Here is a 26,755-nt window from a genome sequence, read left to right as displayed (position 1 = left end):
ATGAAAGCAAGATTTATTCTAGCTGGGAACATGGAATAAATACCAACTCTTATAAGACAGTTTTTGAATTACTATTGAATACATTTGGGTTTCCTTATTGTTTGGGTGACTGTTGGTATCTGGAATGGCTGAGGTGGTAGCACTCTTGTGCTGGTGCTGTACTGGATTATAGAGTTTGTCACTGTCCTGAAATACTGTGTAATCACTGTTGTGGTTCAGCCTCAGTTGGCAACTAAACACCACACAGCCGCTCGCTCACTCCCCCCACCCCTGTGGGATGGGGAAGATAATTGGAAGAGCAAAAGAACTTGTGGGTTGAGATGAGCACAGTTTAATAATTACAATAAAATAATAATTATAATAATGATTATAATAATAATGACAATATAATAAAATGGAAAAGGAAAAAAAACCAGAAAACACAAACGATACAGCCGCTCACCACCCTCTGACAGACGCTGCCCGTCCCCGAGCCGCGATTGCTGCCTCCTTCCCCCAGCCAGCCCCTCCCAGGTAACATACTGGGCATGACATTACATGATATGGAATATCCCTTTGGTCAGTTTGAATCTGCTCTCTTAGCTGTGCCCCCTCCCCTCCCGGCTTCTTGTGCACCCGGCAGACACAGGAAGGTAGAAAAATCCTTGACTAGTACAAGCACTACCCAGTAACAGCAAAAACATCTGTGTGTTATCTCAACATTGTTTTCATGCTAAATTCAAAGCACAGCACTATGCCAGCTAGAGTGAAGAAAATTAACTCTATCCCAGCTAAAACCATGACAGTCACAGGACATACAAAGAGTGTGTGTATCGGGGAAGTGTTGTTATCTCCTCATTCCCAGTGAGAAAGGGCGGAGAGATAAAATATTTGCCAAAACACCATATAAAGAATTGAACTCTTGTAGGATGTACACTAAGCAGGGCACCAAAAATCCCAAAACATCCAAAATTATCAGTGTTTATAATATTAGCCTTTTGCGGGGAGGGATTGCTGCTTTGAATACAAGTCTTGCCTGATATCTGTCCAGATGTTCCTCCTTTTAGTATGTTGTTATGGAATTCGGTGAGATGCATTGGTCATGACTGCCAATTTCCCAAGGAACTGCTCAAATGCAGTAAGTACAGCCAAGTCCTCCACGGACCAGCTTGGCAGAACAGCAAATGTCTTTTTGCTGGGGAAACTGCATCGTTACATTTTGCTTTGAATGTTGCTTCTCTGATTTGACACAAAATGGCTCAGTAGATTTTGTCTAGCTTCTATCTGTGATCCTCCTTTGCACTCAATTAATGTGAAACTATTTAGAAGAAAGTCTGATGTTGCACATATGTAGTTTATAGCTCACCTCTTTGCTGCTTTCAAATGTTGGCTCCATGTTGTCCATGGCTTTGTCAATAATGTGCAAAATCCCATTGGAAGCAATAATATTTCCCTGCAAAAGTTTTCCTTTTCTTCTCCCTCCTTGGAGTCTAATTCTTAATTGATTATCCTGAAAGAAGCCAGACAACGGATAGTGAGCTCTGTATTATGGAATGACAATAGAGAGAGTACAAGTGTTGAATAAAATGTAACACCCCCTTCCATTGCCAACGCGGGCCATTTAAACCTGGGGAGGCTAAAGGTTGCTTCCAATGCTTATCAAGGAAATGGAAAAAATTCCTTTGACTTTGGATCAGGACCGTGTTTTTTTTTTGTTCCAGGACAGCAAAGTTCAGAAGAGAAGCAGAGACAGGCCCTGTTGGGAGAGCAGTGTACCTAAAAGGGCTCTGATGACTGCTAGTAATAAAAGTCTGCCAGGAAATGATTTAAAATGTGATTGTACTGAAAGGGTCAACTCCCGTAATCTGAAGGGACTACAACCCATTTCCTTATATTATATGTATATTTAAAACAACAAAATGTTGCTGATTCTGCACTGTACTGAAGCTTGCAGGAAACAGGCCTCAGACAGCAATGATATTTTCCTGTTAAAAATGGAGTGTGTACTCATTAAAGAAATTAAATAGATGTCTCATCTCAGATGCTACTGATCTACTAAAAAACATGAGAAGTACTTGTTTTTAGCCTTTGCATAGGCTCAAGTCATTAAGAGACATTTAATGGACCAAGAGCAATGTTTCTATATTATAAAATCTAGTATATCAGCTGTAGAGAACAATTATTTTAAACTGTGGGATCAGACTACCCTGACGTTTTCTGTCATCAAATAAGCTGGGCTAGTGATGAACTTTACTCCATGTTTTTCACAATAAATTGCCACATGTATTTTATTTATCTTGAAGACTTCTATGTGCTGCATCATTCAAAGGATGTGCGGGCTGATGCTCAGTGGGGTGGGATCTGCAGTGCAGTCAGTGCTTGCCCTGTGTGAGCAGTAGGTTCAGGTTTCCAACATAAGCTCTGGGCTTTTCCCTCCCCACGCCCCCTCTTACTTCACCTAGGCACTCTTAATGCCCGCCCCAGCTCTGTTGGTGATGCCTGCAGATTTAAGATGACAATTTTAGCAAACATTTTTAGAGAGGTCTGTGTTAGACTGGTATGTCGTGCAGCGGTGATGCATCTCTAAAGGTAATTTTTGTTTTCACTGATTTCAATGGGAACTTTGATGCCGGTGAGGTTTCAGGTTTCACTTGATCTCCTTGTAACATATGACCACAGCTGTGGTTTTTCATAATCTAGCAGCTGTCTGCGACCTGATGTCTCACTGCAGAAAGACCTGTCATACTCCTTGCTGAGTGAACAGAGAGTAGTATTCTTGTTGAGGTAGGCTGGAAGGCCACTTACCTTTTCTCCCTTTGATATCTCTCCTGACTTGCCAGTCAAAGTATATATTACGTTAGTATTATTCAAGCTACTGGTATTCATCTGACCAGCAATTACATGGAGTTTCACGAAGTACTGTGCTTTCTGTTTATTATTTAGAAGATCCTTTATCTAGAAGAGCAGAACAGAGGTTTATTTCAATACAGGCTTCGTCTAAAAAGAATCTCATGGTGAATGCTTTTTTCCCTCCAGCTGTTACATTCTGAAATGACACGTGTTGTTCTGAAGTGAGGTGATAAGGTCTGAACCAAATTGAGGCTTCTCGGTTTCAGTTCAGGTCAGATTACACCCTGCATGAGCAGTAAGTGCCCCAGAGTCATCCTGACTTCAGGGGAAGGTACTGGATGCTGACTACTTGCATATCAGACCACTTTTTTTTTTTTTTTTTTTTTAACTAAAGCCACTATTTTTTTTAATCACCATTACATAAAAGGTGACCTGTAGGCCTCCCTACTGAAAATTCAGATCTCAGTTCAGACTCCATCTCAACCAAGTGAAAAAACCTTGAGCATAGCCATGTAAGACAATCCAAAACTTACTTGAAGCATGACTGCATTCTACCCTGACTTGCCAAATTATGATGTTTTTCTTTCAAGTAGGAGAAAGACAATGTCTGGTCCCCCTAGATTTAAACGTATCCAGAATCATACTCAGGCAAAAAGTTCTTCTGAATCTGTCACATCAAACCACTTCTAACACAAATGAGATTTCTAAAGGAGCTAAATCCCCCCCAATTTACAACCCTCTCTGTTGTTTACTTACATTTGTACCTTTGAGCCCCTTGTTTGTTGGCACAAGCACAGTAAATGGTCCCAGGGTACTCAGCTGCCATTCATAGACATTTTCTTATAAGGAGAGAGGGGAAAGAAAAAGTTTAAACGAGTATTGAAAAGCTCATTGGAGGAAAGGACTGTATAATCTGTACCAGGTATGCAAGGGCAGAACAAGAAAGAACACTATCTGTGATTATTAAATGTTAATTTAAGATACTAAAATCCAAGTCATTGAAAGACGAGAGACAGATGGGATGTGAAATTCAGGTACTGCTGCGTATTTCACACAGGATGAGGCAAAACATTCAGAATGCTTCTGGTACCCCAGATTCCATGGCATGCAGACCAGGGTGATAGATGTGAAAACAGCTTTTCTTTGGAGATGTGTCTTTACAGGAAAATGGCCTCCTGCTTTAAATCAGGTCAGTCTTTACGGGATGAGGGATATGCTGCTGATAAGATGCTGGTAGCACAAATATCAGCAAACACATAGCTGGTAATAAAAGCTGATGCTCTGAAAGTTAATTAAAGTTTATTTGCTACCCAGATGGTATTTCTGTTTCCAAGACAGCAGTATGAGACCACTGATTCTGTAACTGAAGGCATTAAATATTTCTAATATTCATCTCTTTTCCCAGAGGTTTAAATTCAGAACTAAAACCATCTTTGCAGTTGTTATAGGTATGTTGTAACACAGAATATACCTCAAAATTAATATGCTGTCTTAAAAAATGATGTGGACTGTTCTGCTGTATATTCTTAGTTTTTGAAAGACATTAATGTGGAGTGAATGTATTTTAAAATAACCTGTGTGGTTAATGTGTCTTTGTAGCTTCTGGCTAGTAAATCAAATGGCACATTTATGTCCAAAACCTAACCAAAGAACATAAAATCTGGATTGTTGTTAACAAATGGTGGCACCCAGCACGTCAGGCACTTTTCAGACACATAAGGAGAAACACACAGAGAAACTGCAAATGAGCTCTCAGTGCTGAGGCAATGGATTTCAGTGGAGTGCTGAATGTGAAGGTCACTGCCAGGCTTTGTCCTTGGCCAGTTATGGGGGTTTCTTATTCCATTCTGGTCAGGAATTCAGGATCTTTATTTTAATTGCTGGGCTCAGTGAAAAGGACAGAGCAAACTATATTAAACAGGAGGAAAATTTTGTATTTACAAATTTAACTTGAAGATCGAGCTCGATTCTAGCAGTGTTTGTTCATAGCTCACATTTGTGGCCATGCAACAGAAGATGACAGACAGTTATGCTGTACTCTTCATGGGGTGTGTGCAATAACTGTGAAAGGCTGGGAGCTGTGAGCCTTGACAGGGTCTCCACCTCACCTCTGCAGAAGATTTGGAAACCTGGAGACCCCCCAGCTGTGGCCGAGGTGCTCTGGTGGGGGTATCCTGAGGGTGATGGTGGCCATGGATGGGATCAGTCTTTTCCCCTTGACTCTATCCTCTCTCCTGGTGAAAGCAATGCCACTGCTGATGGCTGAGGACTGGGGAAGAGGGACCCAGCTGGGAATCCTGATGTTTTTGGTGGACTTCTGTGTGTTGTTCTAGATAAAATCTCAATTACCCAAATCAATGGGGGCAGGAAGGGAGAGGAAGTGGGATGATCCCACTTATCCCACTATGGGGCAAAACTTACTGATGATACCAAATGATGTGTACGGGGTTGTGGGAATGTGTTTAGTGCTTCTGCTTGGATTTTCTTGCAGATTACATGGCATGGTGAGAAAAGGCAGCTTTAGAAGGTCAGAGGGAGTCTGTGGTGAGTAGCATGTATGCTGTGTCATGCCATTAGTGGCACCTTCCTGCAGCAGGGAGCATTGCGGGAAGGCAGGGCAAGATCAGCCCACCCAGCAGGCGCTGATGCTACTTGTGTGTGGTCACTTACCCATGAGCGATAAGGCGGATGTCAGCTTGCCTTGCCACCGTCCTCCCACTTCGGCATCCAGGTCCCGGAGGCGCTCCATGATGTTTCCATAGCACACAAACCCGTTCCCCACGGACCCCCCCTGGCATGTACACCTGTGAAGGGATTGTTACTTTAGCTGTGGGCTGATGCCTTGTGGTGTCAGTGAGGCTCTAGCTAAACCTGCTCCAGGGGTTACTTTATTGCCTCTCTGAAGGCATTTTCAGGAAGCACCAATGCATTTTAGTTTAACTTTTGCTTCTGTATGCTGTAAAGTATGTTAGTGTGTAGGGCAGCCTCGTGGCTGCTTGCCTGATGTGATGTCCTTCTGTCATCCAGACCCGGAGGCAGCGGTCTCTGTCTTGCAGGGCCTCTCTGAATGGGGGCTGTGTGATGCCCCTGGCTCCCCTAACCGTGCCTCTGGTCCCCTAATGTTGTGGCTGCCGGAGCCCAGAAAGCCACTGAGCCTGCCTGCCTGTGGGCAAGGAGGGGCTACAGCGTAAATATGTGGGATGCCACCATTGTGTCAGGGAGGAGGTTGTGTGAAGCCCCCACTTGTATGTGGGACTCGGTGGAATTAATGGTAGTTACGTATGAAAGGGGTGATGGCAGCTTATCAATCCTTGTGATAGCGTTATGGGACTGGTAGGAAAAGGCAGGCAGGGGTGTCAGTCCTTTCAACAAAGCAAAGTGGTTGTTTGTTACCCTGCCCTTTAAGTAACATAACCATTTTGGGCAATGGTACTTGTACTTTAACATTATCTTTTTTTTCTGAAGCCGCTGAAGCATGAAATCTCATGCTTTTTCGGATGTATTCTTTATGCTGCTGCTGCCTCTGCGCTGGAAATAGCATCTTGTCTGTAACACCCTGGCTGTCCCTTGGGGACACCAGCCTGTGAGAGGTGTCAGTGATATACAGCTGACCCAGTCCTATGTATGTCCAAAGTAGGCTCAGATCATGGTGCCCATGAAAGTGATGGTCAGTGCCTCAGGATGGGCTTAATGTCCTCAGTGCCTTGGGATGGGCTGCATTTGAAGTAGCATGTTGCAGCCAAGGCAAAATCTAAAGGAAATTTATAGAAGAATAACCCCAAGTGCCAGTCTAACATTTTCTGTCCTGTGAGGGAGGGAACACGCCTCATGAAAAATGAATCTTATGGCCATGAAAGACCTCAGCATTGCAAGAGAGGTGGGGAAGAAATTGTTGGTTGTCAACATGATTGACATGTGCTTGCTATTAGGTGCTGACAAGTACAAACGGTTGTGAGTTTCAAAGAGCAACTAGGACTTGCTGTGTGCCTTGGCCTGACTATTCACTGGGAGAGGTGGTTAGTACTTCCTAAAAAATTTGGATTCCTTAAGCCCTCCTGAATGTGAGGGGCCTTTGATGCCCACTGGCTTTGCCAATCTCAGCTCTTTCTTTCGCAGTCTTTGGAAAATCAGCCCCTGCTTGGCTGCTCCTGGGAGACTGATGGTGTCAGCTCAGTCATTTAGTCATCTTTAGTGCTAAAATTAAAACAGGTGCTCGTCAACATGTAGTGCGTACAGAAAGAAACCCTAACTATATTTAGGAGGCTAAACAACTATATGGTATTTGTTGCCAAACGTTGGCTTTTAATAGTGCTGTTTCTAATTAAGTCTCCAGCATGTTCAGTATTCATATAAGCCCTATCCATAATGATTCATTTCTCTGCATATTTTTTTCTGAAGGCATAATTAGAGAAGGAACATTACTCCACGCAAGCAAAAGAGATCTTTTAGTTTATATGGTCTAGAGGTCATTAGTTTATGTAACAAATGACCTAATCATTTGCATGTGCTGGTTGTTACAAACATACGTCTGTCACTCACACCCCACAGTAGCATCAACCTGATGCCAAATCATCTCCTGTTTCCCACGTACAGTCTCTACTGTTTCTCTGGTGATAACAATATTTGAAAATCCCCACAGTTTCTGCAGTCTGGGGGGCTGCGTATAGACTCAGAGTGGTGCCAAGAGGCTTAAGCTTTGACTCGTTCTGGGTTAAATAGCAGTCTAAAAGCATCTTAAATTTTTAGGATATGATTCTGATGGTGAGCCCTCTTCTTTTTAGTGGGATCTCTTGGGCAGAGGGTATGACTGTGGAGCCTGGATGAAGGATTTAGGGCTGGGAGAGAGAAACAGCTCCTCCTTGGGAACTGACCCCTTCCCTCTGATGGTGTAAATATTGTTTTGTTGATGTACATAGCCCCCTTCACTTCTCAACAAAGAAGAAAAACACTGAGGCTTCAAAGGAGCTAGGGAATAGTTTAGTAGAAAAAAAGAAACTACCTGTGAAATATTGCACAAATCAGATCCAGGTTTCAGAATAAATCTCTCTTTTTCAGCAAATGGTCATAAAAAAGCAGGTGCTTAAACATAGTAATTTGTTTGGTTATTGTTTCCAGGAGCACAGTGAACTGCAGAAATACCTACCTAGTTTGAGATTTTTTTTCTGAGGAAAATATTGCTTATAACTAAGTGGGTATCTAGTAACATGATTTGGATTTGACTGTCAAAGGAAAGCATTTAGCAATTAAGGATTAGCACCTATTGCATGGGTTTGAATCTCAGACTGTCTGTCCCTCACCCCTTCTGATGGAGTAATTTACTCTGTGTGGCCTGGCTGAGGAAGGATCGGCTGGGTAACTGACTAGATTAGATTTGTTTTAGCTTTGTCTGAAGGATCTGGTTTGCAACTCAACTGCATATGGCTTTATAGATTTTGCTTTGAATAGACTGTGCCCTGTACGGGCTGGGTGCCTCTAAAGAGAAACACTCTTTACAAAACTTTACAACAAACCCTGCTGGACTATTTAAACTTACTTGTTTAATGTTTTCATGATATGCTGTATGGACAATATAGGCAGGACTGAAAAAGATGGGAATTGTCACTATTTCAGCTTACCCAGGAGGAGGAAGAGAATTGTTTCTCTCTAGAAAAGGAGGGCTCAGCTTGCTGTCTCCATTTTACCTGAAACTTGTATAATAGAGTTTTGGTTTATGAAGCCACTAATTTCTACACTGGAGACATAGAATAAAAATAAGAGTGAGATTTAAAAAGAAAATACTTTAGTTTAGCTGAGGGAGAGCTAGTTCTGCTCATAAACCCAAGAGGTTATGGTCTAATATGCAATGTAATTCTGCACCAACTGAAGCTTCATAGCTTCTAGGCAAGGCTGAATATAATTACTGTGCTGAAGCAATGCCATAGAAAGTGTCAGCAATCACTCAAGAAAGATCTATATGGGAATGGAAAAAGAGACAATCTTGATTTTCCTGGAGGTTGTTATGTTCACAAACTAAATGTTTGTCTTTTCTACGTCTTTGTCTGTATAATAGATTTATTCCTGTACAAATCATTTGATTCTGGAGAAAGTAGACGTGATGCTATATGGGGGAAGCTAACAACACAGCTGTCTTTAATAAAAACAAAACCAAAAGCAAAAGCAAGGAAGCCACTCAGGTTTGTGGCCTCTGTTACTGCTTTGCGTTTTCAAAGAAGTAAAAAACCCTAACAAAACAGCTCTCCCAAATACATTTAAAATATAGGATGCAGCTGAAATACAGTGTCTGTCACTTATCAGAAACAATTTACTCTGCCCACATTTACCAATCAATGTTTTTCTTTGCAAAATTCTTCTCTCATAAATGGTTTTTCCTTAGTTGGAAGCTATTCAGTATAGTTTCAAATTTTTGCTTTCTGTCTATAGAGATCTATAGGATAAATAATTTGTTCCCAACTTATAATTAATGCCTGTCTTGTCTTTCACATTCAAACTCTCAGCTCCTGAAAACTGTCAGGGACACCTCTTTAAACCCAGTACTAGCCATCACTGGGCTATGGAAACAGGTAATCCAAAAGCTTTGGTTTAAGATAGCTTTGTTAGGTTTAGTGTTAAAACTGACTTTCCTCCTAACATCTGTGTAGCAAATTTCTGTACAGGATAACAAACTCTGCCAGAGGTTTTGCAGTTTCCCACTTGCTTGTCTCAAAGCTTTGAGGAAGCTACTGAGGTTGGTGTTTCTTTCACAGCATGGGGGTCAGGTTCCCTAGTGTTAGCATACTAAAAAGAGCCAGGGTTCCAGCACTGTCCCATGATAATTAATGCTGATTAATTTTTAGCATGCTCCCTGACATGTTTCTGGCCCACACCAAGTAACATTTTCCCAGGGAGTGCCCAAGCACGGTTGAAGGGATAGCGTGTGCCAGGGACCTCTGCCAAGGGGCAGTTACTCTGTTTTGGAGGAAGAAGAGACTTCAGCTGTGAGCCAGGCCATGCTTCTTGCCCTGAGGAACAAAAAAGAGGTCTTGGTCCTTTTTATTTACTAGCATAGAAATGACCTCTGAGTGCTATAAAAATAAAATTTAATAGGTATTAGCAACTGGACTGATGAGACTGAACACTAAACTAATTGGTTGACCCTAACGCCATTAAATCTTGTAATTTTTCCTTGATAAAGAAACATTAATGGTAACTTCAGGAGGTGTTCATCCACTGGATTTGTTTTAGCAGCCTGTTTACTAGGGGAAGGAGGGAGAAACTGGGTGAAAGCTTTAGTAATCAAGACTTACGTAATCTGTCCTGGTGTAACCATTGAGCATTTAGCTTTTTTATGGCAGGTGTTGTTTGTTTCACAGATGTCTGTCATGCTGCATCCTTTCCCAGGTAGAAAGTTTGTGTAATGTTCCTTGCATTCACAGTGGGACTAAATCAGAAGGGTGGGAGAGGGGAGAAGAAAATTAGACATTCACAAGTTGTGGATTTCAGCATACTAGCTGGAACCAGGGTCTAAAGACAGTGAACTTGCAAAGCCTTAGTTAATCACCTGGTGCGTTCAGATGCAATTGTAAAGCTTATCCATATTTATACATATCCCTTCTAGGTTTTATCTGCTTCAGAAAACAACTGACTCTCAGATAAATGTCCTGCAGATAAAGCCCTTTAGATTCATTTCTGTGACCAGAGAACTTTTAAAATCAGCGTGGGTAGGTCAGATTTTTTACCTCTGTTCCCACAGCCCTCTGCCTCCAAAATGAGTGCCAATGCATATTATTAATGAATGAGGTGTATCAGCACTTATATGAAAGTGAACTATAGGATGACCCTGGATGACTGACTCCCTTTTGGCTCTTCAGGGTGTCCATGCAAAACAGGCATGGTCTTCTGAAGTCTCACTTTCTTGATAGCAGGGGTTTTACACACAGAAACGTGAGCCAGTTCCTGACAGCATGAATAATATGCAGCCTTTATATGGTGCCTTTCATTGGTAGTCCTCAAAAAGCCAGATTACTTCTTTCCTAAATACATTCACTGTAGGCATTTATCTGCAGTACCTGTGTAAGGAGCCTACTGGTCCTACAAGCCCGCTGTGGTCCAGGAGAGATTTAACTGGGAGAAACTTAATTTCAGTGCTTTCGTTTTGGGGAGACAAATCTGAACCAAAATATTATAGGAAGAAGAACACTATTCCCATTCCCATTTTCAGAGGGGAAAGCACCACAGAGATACACAGAGAGGGAAAAGGGACTCACTCCTGGTCACCAGCAGGGGTTATGCCAAAGCTAGCCTCCCTGAAGCCTGTTCCTGTACCCTCATGGCTTCTTTTTGGAGAAAAAGCCTTACTCCTTCCTAGGCAGTTCACTTAGGAAAAGTCTGGGGTACCTGTTAACACTAACCTTTCCTGGACCATCATATATGCAAATGGTAGACTGTGCCGGGCAATTCCCATATGTTGCTTGGCAGGGATCTATGGGTAAGCAGACTTGTCCATCCCCTCTGTAACCTTCTCGACAGGTACATTTGTGCTGATTTGGTCCAAGATAAATGCAGTCAGCATTAGGATCACAGACCTTTTTGGAGCATGGGTTGATAGCTTGTGGAAAAAAACAGTGAAGTAAATGAATTATTGTCCACAGTTCTGAAATTAAAGATGAGGATTTGCCAGAGGACTTCCATGCCAAACAAAGCCTGGGTAGACTAAACTTCTCATAACAGCCAAGTCCAAAGTATTGTGGTGGCACGAAGACAGAAGGGAGGAATGTGTTTATACTAACGTAGCAACCAACTGTTTGCTTTTGAACTGAAATGATCTCTTAACTTGGCAAATTGAGTTATAAACAGATTAAAATATGTAATGTGCTCATTAAAATATCACAACTATTTCCCTGTTCTCTGGTGGATTTTAACCAGAGAAGGTCAGGTAGGTGATATGAGGTCTGTACAAGCTTTAAGCGCGTGCTGGATCCGTTGGAAAATATTTCTCAATACAATAGGCCTTCGCTGTTTTCTTTCCGGTAATTAAACACCATAATGTCATCCGTTCAGCTATATGGAAAACTGGCCAGCAAGTGCTTTAGTCAAGTCTTCCACACTGCTGTAGTTTCAGAACTGGACTGGAATCCCACTAGTTATTTCCATGAGACTTTTTTTCAAGGAAATGGCATTGTTTGTCCTTGTTCATTGTCCAGCAGTGCTTGGAGAACACCTTCTCACACCTTTGTGTCCAGTTTAAGACACAGTCAAGCACACATAGTAGCTGGAAGGTGGCAGGCTCTAGATTCACCTAAAAGCAGCTCACTGTCTTCCACTCTCCTCCTCCCTTTCTTCTCCCTCAGCTGGGACTGAGAGAGTTGGCAATGCTCAGCTTCACTCTTTCAAGCCTTATCTTCTGTTCTGGTGAGAAATCATGCATGTACACACATATTCGCATGCTCAAATGACCATAAGCAATGCCACCTCCAAGCAGAGTCTCAGGCACACACTGCTATGCTCACTTAGCTGTGCTGGAGCTGCCTGTCCTCTGCTTCCCAGCCAGACAAATGTAAAAGACACTGGCTTAAGCCAGAGATGACCACAGTAGCTAAAGGCATTGGGACAGAGAAGCAACGTCCACACAGACTGCATCAATACCCCAAACCCAAGAGAGGTAAGGGTGCTAGCATCCTTTTCTGCTGGTTGCTGCAATTTCTTTGTCTCTCACTTGTCAGTGCTGTCTACTAGAAGAACGTCATATTCCCCGAGCAGTGACTTTGTGATGGCTTGCTCTTGGCTCAAGCCTATTCAGAGAGGATGACACCATGGTTAGGACCAAGAGGACTGAATGTAAATATTCCCAGACAGGATAAGAAGTATATTATTTGTGGCCTGATACAAGCCAACATTTACTAAATAGTGCTTCCAGCATCTGATACAACCATTTTCTTCATTGCAATTGGTCTAGAAGGAAAAGCTAGTGCTATAAGACATAATGTAAGTAGAAGAAAGAAAATCTGGACTCTTGTAATTTTATATGAGCATTCAGAGACAAGTTGAGAAGCCTATAAAGACAACTTTAAGGTAGACTTTTACCTCTAGCTGAGATACTATTAGCTTTTTTTCATGAAAAACAGGAAAGCTAAAATGAATTTTACTTGTCTGTAGAGTTTATGCTTAGTGATGAAGCCACATGATGGCTATTCAATAAATTTAAGCCCTTGGTTGCTGTTGTTGATTTTTATGGGAGCAAACTATAAGGTTGAACTTTAACAAGTAGAGGGATTTGATAGGAATGGATATGTAAGCACTGATGACCCAGTATCCACACTACGTGTTTCAAAGGGATTTACTAGCTTTAGTCTGGTTGCATGGACCAAAGCTTGTTAGCAATTGGACTGATATGCTTCTGAAGCACAATTTAGGGTTTCTTTTAATCCTGAAGGAACCTAGTTTGTGCAAGTGAGACTGCTTTGGGATATGAAGCCAAGAACTATTAGATGGTGAGATTTGGTTCAAAAGCGCACTTGATATCTGAACTATAATACCAATGATGTTGTATACAAAGAACTTGGTGGACATGAAAATTACTCACGTTCGCATTGTGTACCATCCCCATGGTAGTTGGGCAGACATGTGCATTGCAGTTGTCTTCCATCCCTGCCTGAGGCAGTGCATCTGGAGTTTGCAGGGCACCGCAAGGCCTCGCATTCGGCTATTGCTGAGGGACAGAGTGCGACAGGTTAAGCTGTGTCTGCACACTGTGCCAGGAGACATTACATTCTGCAGTATGCTAGTTCAAAGTATGCCTCGTCTAGGGACCACTGATCCCATTGCTGTCATCATTTTTCTGGCAATGATGGTTATGGCAGCTCACACACAGGATTTGAGATTCAGGGTGTGTTTGGTTGCTCTAGAGTGACTAACCTGAGACTAATTTTACGTTCACCTTTGCCTATTCTAACTGTATCAGAGCTGTTGAATGTATCTTATATAGAAAAGAATCTACTTACGCTGATCACAGCTGGGCCCCTTGTATCCAGACAAGCAAGTGCATCTTCCATCCCCTGTAATTCCACTGTTACATACTCCATGAATGCAGTTGCAAACTATACGGAGAGATGGATTTGCTTTACTGAATAATAATGGTGTTCTGAAAGACATCATTAGCGTTTACCCATAGTAAACAGTGTCCTGGCCAATAGCTTTGGCTAAACCAAGCCTTGACCTGAGTTCCTGAATTTATAGGCTTCCATTAATGAGAAGATCAATACTCATAGTTGCATACATCAGTAAATAACATCCTGACTTTTGCAGACTCTTAATAACACGGGGCCTGAAAATCTTCAGGACACATGCTAGGAACACCAAAGATGACTAGATGCTAATACCATAAAACTTGTAAAATGTAACATACAGTCTTGAGCCAAAATGGAATATAACTTGTAACAGAGACCATTTTTTATAACTGTTAACAAATTGCTCGTTTTTGCTTCAATTCTGTTTGCCTTTCTCAAACACTCCTGAAAAGATTACTTTTGTGGCTGGTTCTTTCCTCTAAACAGAATTTGTTTAGTTGAAAGGATAACGAATCAATGCGTAGGTCTCAGGTTTTTTTTCTGGTCATGTTCCCATATTCTGTCATTTCTGGTTATAAACCCTATGACAATATGCACACAAGATTCAGAGTCCAGGCAACTACGAGACCCTTTTATAAGTGGTTTTTGAAGCCTTAAATATACTGAAGAAGCTTTATAGTTATAACTGTTTCGATTATGGTAATGCTTTTTAAAAAGGCCCTTTACAGTTACACTTGCAAAGCCTCTAAGAGGTACAGAGTTGTATTGGTGACTTCGTGTTCAAGCTGCAATGACGTAGCGTAGCCTCTTCCCTTTGCAACCATATCCTGTGTTCATGCAAATCACCTAGACTAATTAGTTAGTAACATTCTACCTCTGCCAGTAGTCCTAATATAAAACCCAGGAATATCTAAGGTATTGCTGAAAATCAGTTAGTCACAAATGCACAGTATTTATGGGTGCTTAGAAAATCTGGAGGAGCTCAAATATCTGAAAGCTGAAGTCTAAAATGTTGCTTAGATTAATATGCAGTTGAGTCCTCCACTAGCTTCTTGGAAAATAATTACATTTATGATATTGAATTCATTCAAGTACCCTATCTGCATGAAAATGTTGGCTCAGTTACATTTCTGTGTACCAACACTGGCATCCAGTGGACAGCTGGTAGAAAAAGGGCCTTTGGGTCAGCAGTGGTGTAAAATGAGTGTAGCCAACACAGATTGTTTAAAGTGAGGCTGTTCGTGACTTTTTTTAGAAGTAACTTTATGTAGATCTTGAGGGAACAAAAAGAGTTTTACTTAGAGAAAAACAACTATTACCACTTAAGAAAGAGATGTTTCTTAATATTTTCTCTCAGGCAGTTTCCTGATGTGTCTGTTTGATGCTCAGCAGGGGTCAAGAAGGTAAATAAGAGACTAGAAATCATTAACAGGCAAAACTGGAAAATATTATACAAATATATACACTTGTGATACATATACATTTTAAATAGTGCACATAGCTCTGATCCCTCCCTCAGTGTCTCACTTCTAATAGAAGTATGGCCAAGCAATGGAATGATCTACCGGCCAAAATCCAAAACTAAATAAAATTCATCCTTTGTCACACTTTGGACTAAATTATGGAGCTCCTTGGCACAGAATATTGTGGAAAGCAAAAGCAGAATTGGACTCAGAGGCAAGGGAGATAATTTATGGAGGATAGATCCAGCAGGAACCTTTAAGCACTACAATTTGAATGCAATCTCTGGCTGCTTGTACTCTTTCCCTAGATATCAACTATTGGCCTCCAATATGGGATGCTAGGCTAGAATGACTTTTGGATGGATTCAAAATGGCCTTTTTTGAGTAAGATATACTGGTTTCAATACCACGTGCCTTAATACAGATGCTCCAGTCTCTAGATGTATTTCAAAAACATGCCAAAACACTGTAAGCCACTATAAATTATGCATTTGGTATGCTCCCACCCAACATTTTAAGTACGATAACAACCTCCTGTATTTAGATTAAATAAACGCAAACCCATAATTTAGGGTTGAAAATGGATAACATGATGACTGGCTGACAGGGAGGCATACCTGCAGGAGCACACAGATGATTCTAATCCCTAATTTATTTGACTGTTGGCTATAACAAAGATATTAAAGATAAGATTTTTTTTTTGGTAGTGCTGTACTCAGTGTGTTGTCTGTACAGTCCTGAGCTATATCCACCCCACTGTGAATGAGGAATGGAGTAGCTGCCTATTTTCTTTCCCTGTTGTGTTCCCAGAAGCAGGCATCAGCTTTTGATGGGAAACCCTTAGACCCCCTACCCATTTCACTGGGATCTCATAGTGTCTGAATACAGCTTTCACTCACCTTCTTTTCCCCACTTCAGTAAAGAAATCTCAAACCTACCTGATGTGCAGTCAGGACCAAATAAATTATCTTCAGCACATTTTTCACAGGCTGTTCCACCAAAGCCTTTCTGAGAATTACAGAATGGAAATCAAAACTTAAGTTTCTCATCTCTCTCTCTCTTTATAGACAGTTATACGCTTAGCAGCCTGAAAATGGACTTTTAGCTGCCAGAAGAAAATAGCATGAAAGGTTCATTCAGAAAATCAGAGGTGACTAGTGCAATCTAGAAAACATTGTCTTTCAAACATTTTTTTCTCTATCCTTTTTTTTAATTTTAAATTTTTAGCTCTTACACTTCAAATCAAATGAGATGTTCTGAATATCAAGTTAACAATAAAGAACAGTGATCAAGCCTAATGCTCAAATCGTTGTTACAATTGTTAGGTTGTATTTTCTGACTACTTCTCACTCTGCCTCTTTTTCACATGTCCCCAGAAGATGCCTTGTGATGTAATGGAAAGATTAACCAGTAGCGGGGGAGATAGAAAAGATTCGAGTTGTTTTTTTAAAAAAAATCTCTTTGGCTGGAGTTATTAACCACTTCACATTGCACTCTCAGCAAAGGAACATTACGTTGAGAATATTAGTCCCAAGTATAGGTCCTTTCTAATTAGCGCAAAAAGTCACAAGTAGTAGCACTCTCTTAAAAACAGAGGACCTCAAACCACCTGTTTCAGGAAGGCAAGATGGAACACCTCTTTAATAATATCACCCAAACATGCTCAAGTCCATAGAAATAATAGTGTGAAGATTAGTGCTAACCAAGCAAAAAATGAACTCCAAGCAGATCATCTCCGCTATTTCTGAAATACTTCCCTTTATTGTATTTATGCCACACAATATGCATTACTTTTTTTGTTTTCTTTTTTTTCTTCTGTTATTTTTTTATTGTTGTATTTTTTCATTTAAAAGAAGGGACGTACCTGGCAAGTGCATGTTCCATCCCCATTCATACCCTGGGAACAGCGTCCTCTCCTGTTGCATGGTGACGCAGCTCCTCCCGGACAGGCTAGAAATGACAACGTTAAAGCCATCAGTCAGCTCGCTCTGACCCTTATGCCTCCCTTGCACGTTAGAGGTGACGACCTCAGAGGCTGCAGGGTTTTGGGACAGGCAGGGACCTCGAGTGACTGCTGCTATTTTGCAGTTGCCCAAATTTCTTCCCTAGAATATTGGCTTCAGTAGAGATCATCACACTCTCTAGTATGGGAACTTAAGCCAGTGACCGTAACCAATAGATTGCACAAAAAATAGTTTTTGTATTCTGAAGTACCATATTGATTTGGTGCCTGCTGATCCACCTCTATCTGCAGACACTCTAAACTGTTAACTTTTTTGATACGAGCGGAGTTTGCCTGACCAATGTTGGCTGATGTAACTCTGACTGAAAATTTGCTTTCAGAATTATATTTGATGCTAAATTAGAGTTTAAATGTCTTTTTATTTTCCCCACAAATTGCATTTGCTTTATGTGCAAAGTTTTTCATTTTCCCCACTCCCTCCCATATGTCTGTGACATTTGATTCAAATGATCTTAGAAATTGAAATTTGGGTATCTCATAACCCAGTTCTGTCCAGTGGACTGTGGTCACTAGTAAAACTTGTGTGCTAATGATGTGTTATGCTCTTCAGATCCTCTGGTGCTAAAACCATGATTACAGGCAGTGGTACACCAGGTGAGGCAGAGCCTGACCTAAAACCCCAGAAACAGTAACTGCATTTCCAAATCAAAATGGGCTGAAATTTTTAATATTCAAATTTTTCTGAAAGGCTGCCTATAGGAAATGCATATTTTTAGTCAGATTGTTCTGTCGTTTTTCCCCACTGTAGAGATACCCTTATTTTTTATAGTTGTGCAGCCCCTCCATGGAAATGATTTATTAACTCCCTTCCATAAGCCCTTTCTTCCTGTAATTAGAATTGCCATTAGGAACTGTAATCCTGATGCAGGTGGTATTTAAATGTAGCAAACTCAAACTGCCTTCACAGGTTCTCTGCTGTCCCTTACTGATAGATTTATTGCTTACAGAGTCTCTGTTCTCTGTGGGTTGAGACTGGCAGCACGGGATTTATGCTCCCACTGAGTAACTTAATCCTGTTTTAGAGTGTTTAAGTGATAGGGAAATTTTCATGAAAATGAATTTGATTTGGGCAGACTGATGAACAAATAAGTGGATGTGTATATGTATACACCTAATTTTAGTGGAGCCTTTGGCTTTATATAAATTTGTCAATATTTATCCATTTATTCCTTAATGATGAGTCTGTGACATCTGTTGATCTAAGTAAGCTTCTCGTGAAAAAACTGAGAAATTTAAAGATGAAAATTTATGTGCAGTTTATTTAATATGTGCTGAAAGAAAAAGATTTATTAAGAGTTGAGATGAAATAACCAGAAATGAGGTAAAGTAATAAATACATATACTTTAATCTTTAAAGTGGCTTTTAGTGAGTCTTGTTTTCTGGCTACTGTGTGATAGCTAAATCTCATGTTTAGGCCTGACTCAGGCGCAAACACTTTACTATTTGCTCTGAATGGAAACAATTTTAACTGCGCTGATGCTTTTATTGAATGTGCATAGAGAAAACACAAGAAAACTCAGTTTATGGTATAAATTCTAGGACAGCATACTTTAAAATTGCTGACAAAACAGGTTTTTTCAGCTGATATTCATTACACTTCCCGTTGTCTTCACTACCTCTTGTCTCTTGTTTTGATACCACCACCAAAGGACAGCTATATCAGAAGTTTAGTAAATTACCATATTCTTGTATGAGTTTGGTTGGGCAGACACAGGGCTTCCCCCAGCTGGTGGGGCCGCAGGAGGCAGTGCCAGGACACTGGAGTGATGCTGGCACGGTCACCTGCTGCCACCCTGGTACCAGGGAGGAGCGAGACCTTCGCTTCTGTTGAGGATGTTTTTTGAAAAGTAGTAAGAAAGAGATGTTTCTGCTTAGCTCTTACAGCTGTCAGACTGAAGGCCTAATTTTTACACCTAGGCCCAAAGACCTTAAATCAATCAGGTTTTTTGCCTCATAGAGTTTAATTCAGCACTTCCCAAGTGTTTTCAAATGCAGCCTCTTCTTGGATGACCCCGCAGGCTGAAGCAGTGGGTAGAACTTGGAAAGAAGGCGTGCTTTGGACATATAATTTGATAGAATTATGTTTTAATATCTTTTCCTTTGGCCTTTTTATTTCCTTTCACTTTTTTTTTTCTTTATTCTTACAGTGCTTTCTATTCAGTTGCTCATGCCACACACCTTTCATTTGGTACCCAGGCTCTTCTTTGGAGCCATTCAAATATTTGCTCAGAGTGGGAACCTGAGCTGGTGCAGGGAGTAGCTCCCACTGAAGCCCACCAGTTACATGTGTGGGACATCTGAGCTCCACTGGCTTTGGCGTCTGTGGTTGGATGATACTGGCACTGCTAAAAGGCTGTGCTCTTCTCCCCTGGACCTTTTCCACCCTGTACTTTTCCCTTTTCCTTGATGCCTTTTTACAGAGGGATGGGCATGTGGCTTGTTGGCTCAGGGTGCTTTGTGGGGAGGGAAGGGGACAAAACGTCTTTCATTCACACCGTGTGTTTCAGCACGTGCTATCATTTAAGGAAGTCAGAATGCTATTTAAGACTTATTTTTGTCATTGCCATTAGATGCTAAATGCAAAGTAAACCACTAATCAGGGATTTTTCTCTGGCCTCAGGAAGGACAGGCTTTCCTCCAAACATTTCAAGGCATGCCGTGTGTTCTTAGAGAGATTGCGATAATGCAAAGAGCTATTTTCTTCCTCCAAATGACAGCAGAAACAATGCTGAGACCTTGATTCTTTGCTTTGTGGGGCCAGGAAGTTTGTCCGAAGGAAGAGAGGGCTTCCTTGCCTCTGCAGCCTCCTGCCCGCAGCAGTGCAGGCAGGGCTCCAGCTCGGGGCAGCAACCTCTGCCCTTCTCTGTCCCTCTCTGCCCCTCACCCATGCCCCTTGTGTGGCCTCCCAGAGCACCCTGAAGTATGAGATGACAATCATGTGTAGCATTGCCTTCCTCCTACCAGGCGCTTAGGCTGCATTTGGTAGAAAAATGGTAAATCACCACACAAGTGATGTCTTTAGAAGGCGGGACCACACTACGTACTCAGCTGTTTGGCTGTCTTCTACAGAAGTCGCTGCAAATTGGGGTTTGACTATTTTACTTTAGGAGATAAATGACTGGTATTTAAATCACAGCTTGGGCCATGAAAAAATAATTTTTTAATCTATTTTGTGGACAAAAGGACTTCACAGATGTTGAACCAGACATTTACTCCATTATCTAAACCACTAACTAAAGGAGGAAATGCTCTGCCTGGGCAGGGAAACTTCCTCTGCATGTCTTGATGCCCACCTCAGTAGCCTGAGGTTTGATGCACTTGTGGAGATGCTGAAAGGCTTTTCCTGAGGAAGGGGCAGCAGCAGGAGGGGCACTTTTGATTACTGCTGCTTCAATAATGACCTTTAGCATTTGCTGGAGGTTCAAAAAACTTGGAGGGAAAAACTGTTTCAAGTTGAGCTGAAAAAAAAGACCCTCCTTGCATCATAAAGTAAAGAATTAAAGAGATTTGGAAAGACTCAGGTGAGGGTATTTTTGACCTAAGATGAACATTTAAACTTGGGATTTGAAATTTTTTAAAATCTGTTGTGGGGATTGTCCCAAATGAAAAAGTCATTTTGCAAGTATTGACTGAGATGATTTGTTTTGAAAATCTCAAAACCAAGGGGGTTCCCTGAGAATTTTTACTTTTTCTATGAATTTTTCTTTATAAATGAAGCTTTGAATATGTGTTTTTCTCCAAATCCTCAAGTTTTGGCTAAAAACTACAGTTTATTTATATTCTTATATTAAGCTCTGAGGAGCAATCTTCTCATGGCAATAGTTCCTGAAAAGAAGAAAAATCACTCTTTTTCTGATACTCAAATTCTATTTAAAAAAGAAAACACAACAAAACACTTACCCAGGCAGTCTGGGCCCCAGCGTCCCTGGCAGCACTCAGGCTGTTCAAATTCTTTCGTACAATGATGCTGACATCCCAGAAGAGAAAGTGTGTGTGTCTTAAATTCTAGATAATATCTGAGGAAAAGAAGTTGGAGATACTTTAAAGTACTTAAAAGCCTCCTCTGGGGAAAAATGAAATTCTTAGCCTCTTCTTCTCCTTTCAGTGTCAGACAAGAGCACTTTCAAGCTTAGTTGTATTGATCCAGCTTTTTTTCTTCATTAAAACATACATTGCACATCAAGGTCTAAAAAGGTCCTTGGAGCTGTTTCTTTTGCATAGTATATTTATCTTTTTTTTTTTTTGTTAATTTCTGCAACCCAAACACAGCAGTTTTCTCTAAGTTTTGATTTGAAATACAATTTTAAGAATTATTTTATATCAAGCTTCTTTAACTGCTAAGTAAGCTCAAAATAGTTACATTTTCCCTAAAATAGTGCTTTTCTTGTCTTCTAATCTGAAAGGCAAGACTTCAGATTTGTTTCACATTTCCTGCCCTTCATCCCCACACCTCCCCAGTCTGGCAGTTTGAAAAATCTGTTATTTATAGGATAACATATAATATGAATGATAAATAGATAACACTTATATGATAACATATATTTGTCATATGGTATTCATATATCATTAATTTCAGTTATGCAGAATAAACAAGGAAGTGATTTTATGATATCACTCAAAAGAAAATCTGGTAGGCCATCAAGAGCAATATTTATTTTCCTCTTATATAATTTGTTAATTAACTTTAGGCTTAAAGTGCTTTGAGTGAAACTTGAATTCTGGTGTTGGCAAAGCATAAAACCTGCATAGAATAGAGCATTTGTAATATGAATTAACATTTCCTAATTCATGCAGAACAATATTCATGGTGAAAAGCTCTGACAGAAGAGATACCTGCAATCTGGTATCCCAGTCCCATTGGTAATCTTGGTGTAACCAGCAGGGCACTGTGTTTCAAGGTTTAAAGAACAAGGTACACATTCGGTTTTCATTCGAATGAGCAGCTTTTGATCACATTGCTTCCTCATCTGTAACAGAAGAAAATTAATTAAAAAGAAGGAAAACTCCTCTGAGTTGGTTTAACTCTGCCCCCAGTGGCATTGCTGAAAAATGACAAATTTAACTCAGCTTTGTTCTCACTCACAGACACAAGATCTGTCCTGTTCAGCAGGAGCTCCCTGCTCTGGAGCTGAACTAGGGAATAGACCGCATATTGGGTCTTTACAGCAGTCTCGACTGCACAAAATATGTCCAACCACTGCGGGATAAATCCTTCTAAGTGTCATATTTCCCCTAAGAATGCTTTATCAACAAATGCTAAGTTCAGCAGACTTAAAAGCCAGGTTACCAAGACAGCATCAGCCTACAGAGCGTTAGTTCTGAATTTCCCTCGCAAACCCAAAGCAGGATGGAGAAAGAAAGAAGCTAAACAAGGTGTGGAGCTGCATATGACAAATATCTGCTGTTGTCTACGTATGGACTCATTTAGGTGGTCTTAACTCACTCAAGCAATATTGACCATGAGAGACTTCCCATCTGACACAATAGAATTGAAATGAGTTCTCTGAATGGGATTTCAATTAAGCAGTCGAGTAGTCAATTAAGGCAACGTCTGAACCATTGCCAGGCCAATGTGAGGCAATGCTTAATGTATATCTTGAAAAACTGTACCTGCCCACTGTGTGTGTGCATGCGTACATGTGTGTATGTATGTAAGGGACTGTTCTAGTAGCATCATCCATTTGAAAATATTTATATATGTTAATAGTTGTCTGTGGATGTTTTAAGTTGTTTATAAAGCTAGAAGAACAATCATACCAGAGGATCATAATAAAAAGTAATGGAGCTTCTTCCATGAAAATTAGTTTGAACAAGAAGATCTTTCAGAAAGCATTAATTTGATCTGAAAATGGTCAGTTGTGGAGAAACAAACAACGGTATGTTGCTTTTGTCATAATTTGTCTGGCATGATTTTGCTTCAGTCTCCAGCCATTGCTCTTCAGTAGCTTGCATGACATGTAGGAATCTGTTCCGTGAGAGAGTTTACTATTCCCTTCCTACAAATACTTACAGTCTGAGATCAAAGTACATTGTCTTTGTGCACCTAAATAAATAACATTTCATGAATTCCCTGCTATGACTCCTGTTTCCTAATTCTTGGGCCATGCTCTCTCTCTCCTGCCTAGTTTGCCAGTAGCCCTCCTGGGTAGGGAGAGTCAGACCCACCCGTCTGGACAATTCCTGTGTGCATGAATGGGACCTGCACACTCCACCTGCAACATCTTCTCTGTCCCCTGCCTTTGCAAATTCACAAATTAACCCTTTGTGCAGCAGCATCACAGCAGGAGCTTCAGGTCATTTGCTATGCAGGATATATTCCAAGCCACCACTTCCAAGGATGGAGCCTATCACAGTGCTGTTATGTGTTGCTCAGTGGATATCCTCCAGTATTTCTGGACACACATGGGAAGCTGCAGCCTCTTTGCAGAAGCTGATGGTTGGTCTGGGCAGGTACACTGGCACCTTGGGCAGGATTTCTACACGTGTCACAGCCCGGTAGTCCTGGATGAAGCCCTCGCCCCAGTGGTTTCCCTCCTTGTTAGTTATCCTTCCTTCAATGTTTGTGATAGCAGCATGTTTCAGTAGTGAATATTGTGAGGTTGTATCACAGACACTGATAAGGAGATTAAGTTGCATGAGCTTTGAGTGACTCCACTTGATAGTCACCACCCAGTTATAAGTACATTTCAACATCTATTTAGTTGTCAAAGTTTAGTCTTTATAAATGTACTGTTGAAATCTGATTTGGGTAACATTCAAGTATCTGGGTGGTGAAACCTCTTACTGTTGTCTAGATGCATTTCAGTGCCTTTGAAATAAAAATGAGACCTTCCAGGTGTGGGTATAATATGGATATGCTCAGTCAGACACTTGGCAAAGCAGCGGTGAGCAGTGCCGTGCTAGGAGGACGGAGCAACCTCCCTGCCCTCTCGGCAGAGCCTGGTGCTGTGGGGCACTGGACTGACCCATATCTTTGGGCTTCAGGTCTAAGCTGGCTCCCACAAACTCAATCCAGATCATCTCTGCACCTTGCCCCCTATCCAAAAATCACCTCATGAGGCACCAACATGAGGGAGCTTGAATGCTTCAAGCCTTTCAAAATCCTGATGCTCAGCACTGGTGCAGCCACCTTAACAGCCCATCCTTAACGAGAGACTCTGCATGCACCAGAGCAGGACCCAACACAGCACAAACGTGCAGGCTGGTCAACTTAACTCCTATGAGCATTTCCATTGAGTCACATCAATACTGTTAATGCTGAAGAATCATAAACTCAGAGTGTTGGCTGATTTTTGAGTCTTTAACCAAGTATGCTACTTAAGCCCTGCTCCTTGCAGGTGCTTGGGGTAAGCCATTATGAGCCTGGATAAATTGCTGGGCTTGTAGGATATTAAGGTTCAGAAGTGAAAAAGCTGTTGGTAAGAGTAGCTGAAATGATGTCACTGCAGAAGTAATCAAAAAGGCACCTCACAAAATTTCATTTTTGGAATGAGAAAATTCAAAGAGATTTTGAAAAGGTAAAATCTAAATAAAAATAGGTTATATCTTTTCCCTACCACCACTTATAAAAAACTCTTTATTTTAGAATGGTGGGGCTATTTCTACTTTCTCCCATTTACTAATTTTCCCTTTTTGCTATTAGGGAAAATGGAAGAAAGGTGATTTGTTAGTAGCTAGGTTTTTAGAGACGGAATAAGTTTAACACATTTCCCAGTACTTCTTTGTATTTTACAAAGTATATTTCCATTTAAAAAACCCAAACAAACAACAAAACACCCAACCTGAGTGGATTCCCCCCCCCCAATTTCTCCCTGTCCTTTTGTTTCCTCTTCTATAAGTGTTTTTATTCCAGAACACAGTCATTTAAAGCCTCATGTTGAGAAGTAGTTTAAATGAGTGAATGTCTCTCTGTTGAACTCCTGGTTCAGATTTGTAACCCAACACTTTCTGCCTCTTTATGAGGGTGGTGAAAAGAGATTTTTGTGAAATTCCACAGATCCATAGGATTTGTAATAACAAATGCCCCACTTCCCCAAAAGTCTACAGATCTTTTACTTAAATGTATAACTTTGTACAATGAATTCTAATAGCTCAATTCCTTAGAATTTTTTCTCCACTTATCTGAAACAGCTTTTCCTCCCTGTGGTTAGTAGAGTGGATAACTAGCACTTTGGAAAAATTTCCACTTTCATCTTCTCACTTACCAGAAATTCGAAACGTTTTCTTCTGTTGTTTTTGATGAATGTGTCAGCTACAGACTTTTGCCACATTTGCCATTTCTTAGACACTTTTCAGTTTACTCATGACATATCGTTTCAGCCAAATTCTCATGTGAAATAAACAGATACATTTCTCTTATTTCAGAGGACTGAATTACAGAACTCTTAGTTTATAATTCAGTGTCATAGGCATCAGCGACTGCTAAAGTGGGGTTTTCTTGTATAAGACACAGTGATAACTATTCTCTCTATAACAGTGAAACAACCCCCACCCCTATAGTGTAATCCAGACATATAATAGTTCATTATTTAAATAAAAAGCTGCTTCTTACCTCATCTGGGACTTGTGATGTCAAACACAGATTCACGGCAGCCAAAAAAGCCAAAATGAATAAAATAACTGGATTTTTTTTCATTGTGAAGAGTTTGACTTTTTTCCTTCAGAGCCCTCCAGTCATGAGAATTAGAATTCTGACATAAAGTGATCACTTGTTAGAGGTGCTATTCCTTCTGCATTCTAGGCAAATAGTTTAACAGGACTCTTGTCTTCCTGAAGGAAAATGAGTGAAGGACATGGCATGCGAAGCTTGCCTGCAGGCAGGAAAAATTCCAAAACTCAGGGTATTTGCTGAAAGTTTTCACTGCAAAGCTGAATAAACCCTTCCTAACTGAATGACAGGATATCCTGATGGGGCTCTGTTCATTTATCCCTCTCTCTGAAGCTGTAGACAGCACAAAACCAAGGACACTGAACTGTTATGATAGAAGATGTTTTCTTCTTTTAGGTGGGCATGGACAGGGGGCTGGAGTAACTGCTGGGGCTGTTATCGTTACTTTTGTTCAACTGATCTAAGGCAGAGCAAAGGATCTCTGGAAGTTGGCTTATCACACCTAGTAATGTAAGGGTGGGTCCCCTGAATGTGGTTCTGGGAGAAATACTGCCAACTTTATCTCAGGAGGCCAAAAGAACACCTTCCAGCTTTGGTTAGCTAGATAAAAAAGGGGATTTTTTTTTGTTGTTGTTAAATAATTTTAAATGATTTCCTGGAACTCAGCCTTGTAACATGCATATGGTTAGGAGGGATGAGTAGACAGACAGACATTTTGAGTCGCTCAAATCAGAATTGTTTCTCTTTCTTCTTGAAGTTCTTCAGCTCTTTTCCAGTGCTGCTAGTTGC

At 40.8% G+C, this 26,755-nt stretch overlaps 1 protein-coding gene across 2 annotated transcripts in view; it reads right to left on the bottom strand.

The window, feature by feature from the left end:
• The window catches only part of STAB2 (stabilin 2), an 89,147-nt gene extending 62,730 nt beyond the window's left edge, over positions 1–26,417 (bottom strand). The window contains exons 1-13 of one of the 2 annotated variants that reach the window (XM_075075020.1): positions 25,910–26,417; positions 22,192–22,325; positions 21,259–21,374; positions 17,199–17,284; positions 16,273–16,342; positions 13,806–13,901; positions 13,388–13,513; positions 11,217–11,413; positions 10,113–10,246; positions 5,500–5,633; positions 3,586–3,668; positions 2,785–2,934; positions 1,346–1,489 (exon numbers count right to left, since the gene is read on the bottom strand). In XM_075075020.1, the coding sequence (XP_074931121.1) occupies positions 1,346–1,489; positions 2,785–2,934; positions 3,586–3,668; positions 5,500–5,633; positions 10,113–10,246; positions 11,217–11,413; positions 13,388–13,513; positions 13,806–13,901; positions 16,273–16,342; positions 17,199–17,284; positions 21,259–21,374; positions 22,192–22,325; positions 25,910–25,993 (1,554 nt within the window). In that variant the 5' untranslated portion in view covers positions 25,994–26,417. The remainder of the gene's footprint in view (positions 1–1,345; positions 1,490–2,784; positions 2,935–3,585; positions 3,669–5,499; positions 5,634–10,112; positions 10,247–11,216; positions 11,414–13,387; positions 13,514–13,805; positions 13,902–16,272; positions 16,343–17,198; positions 17,285–21,258; positions 21,375–22,191; positions 22,326–25,909) is intronic. The other variant, XM_075075029.1, reaches the window with a different exon arrangement.
• Between the last annotated feature and the right edge of the window lie 338 nt (positions 26,418–26,755).

The sequence above is a fragment of the Phalacrocorax aristotelis genome, chromosome 1, assembly GCF_949628215.1.
Source record: "Phalacrocorax aristotelis chromosome 1, bGulAri2.1, whole genome shotgun sequence".
Lineage (NCBI taxonomy): Eukaryota > Metazoa > Chordata > Aves > Suliformes > Phalacrocoracidae > Phalacrocorax > Phalacrocorax aristotelis.
The sequence above is the reverse complement of the archived record's forward strand: the minus strand, read 5'-3'. Positions and strand labels throughout refer to the sequence as shown.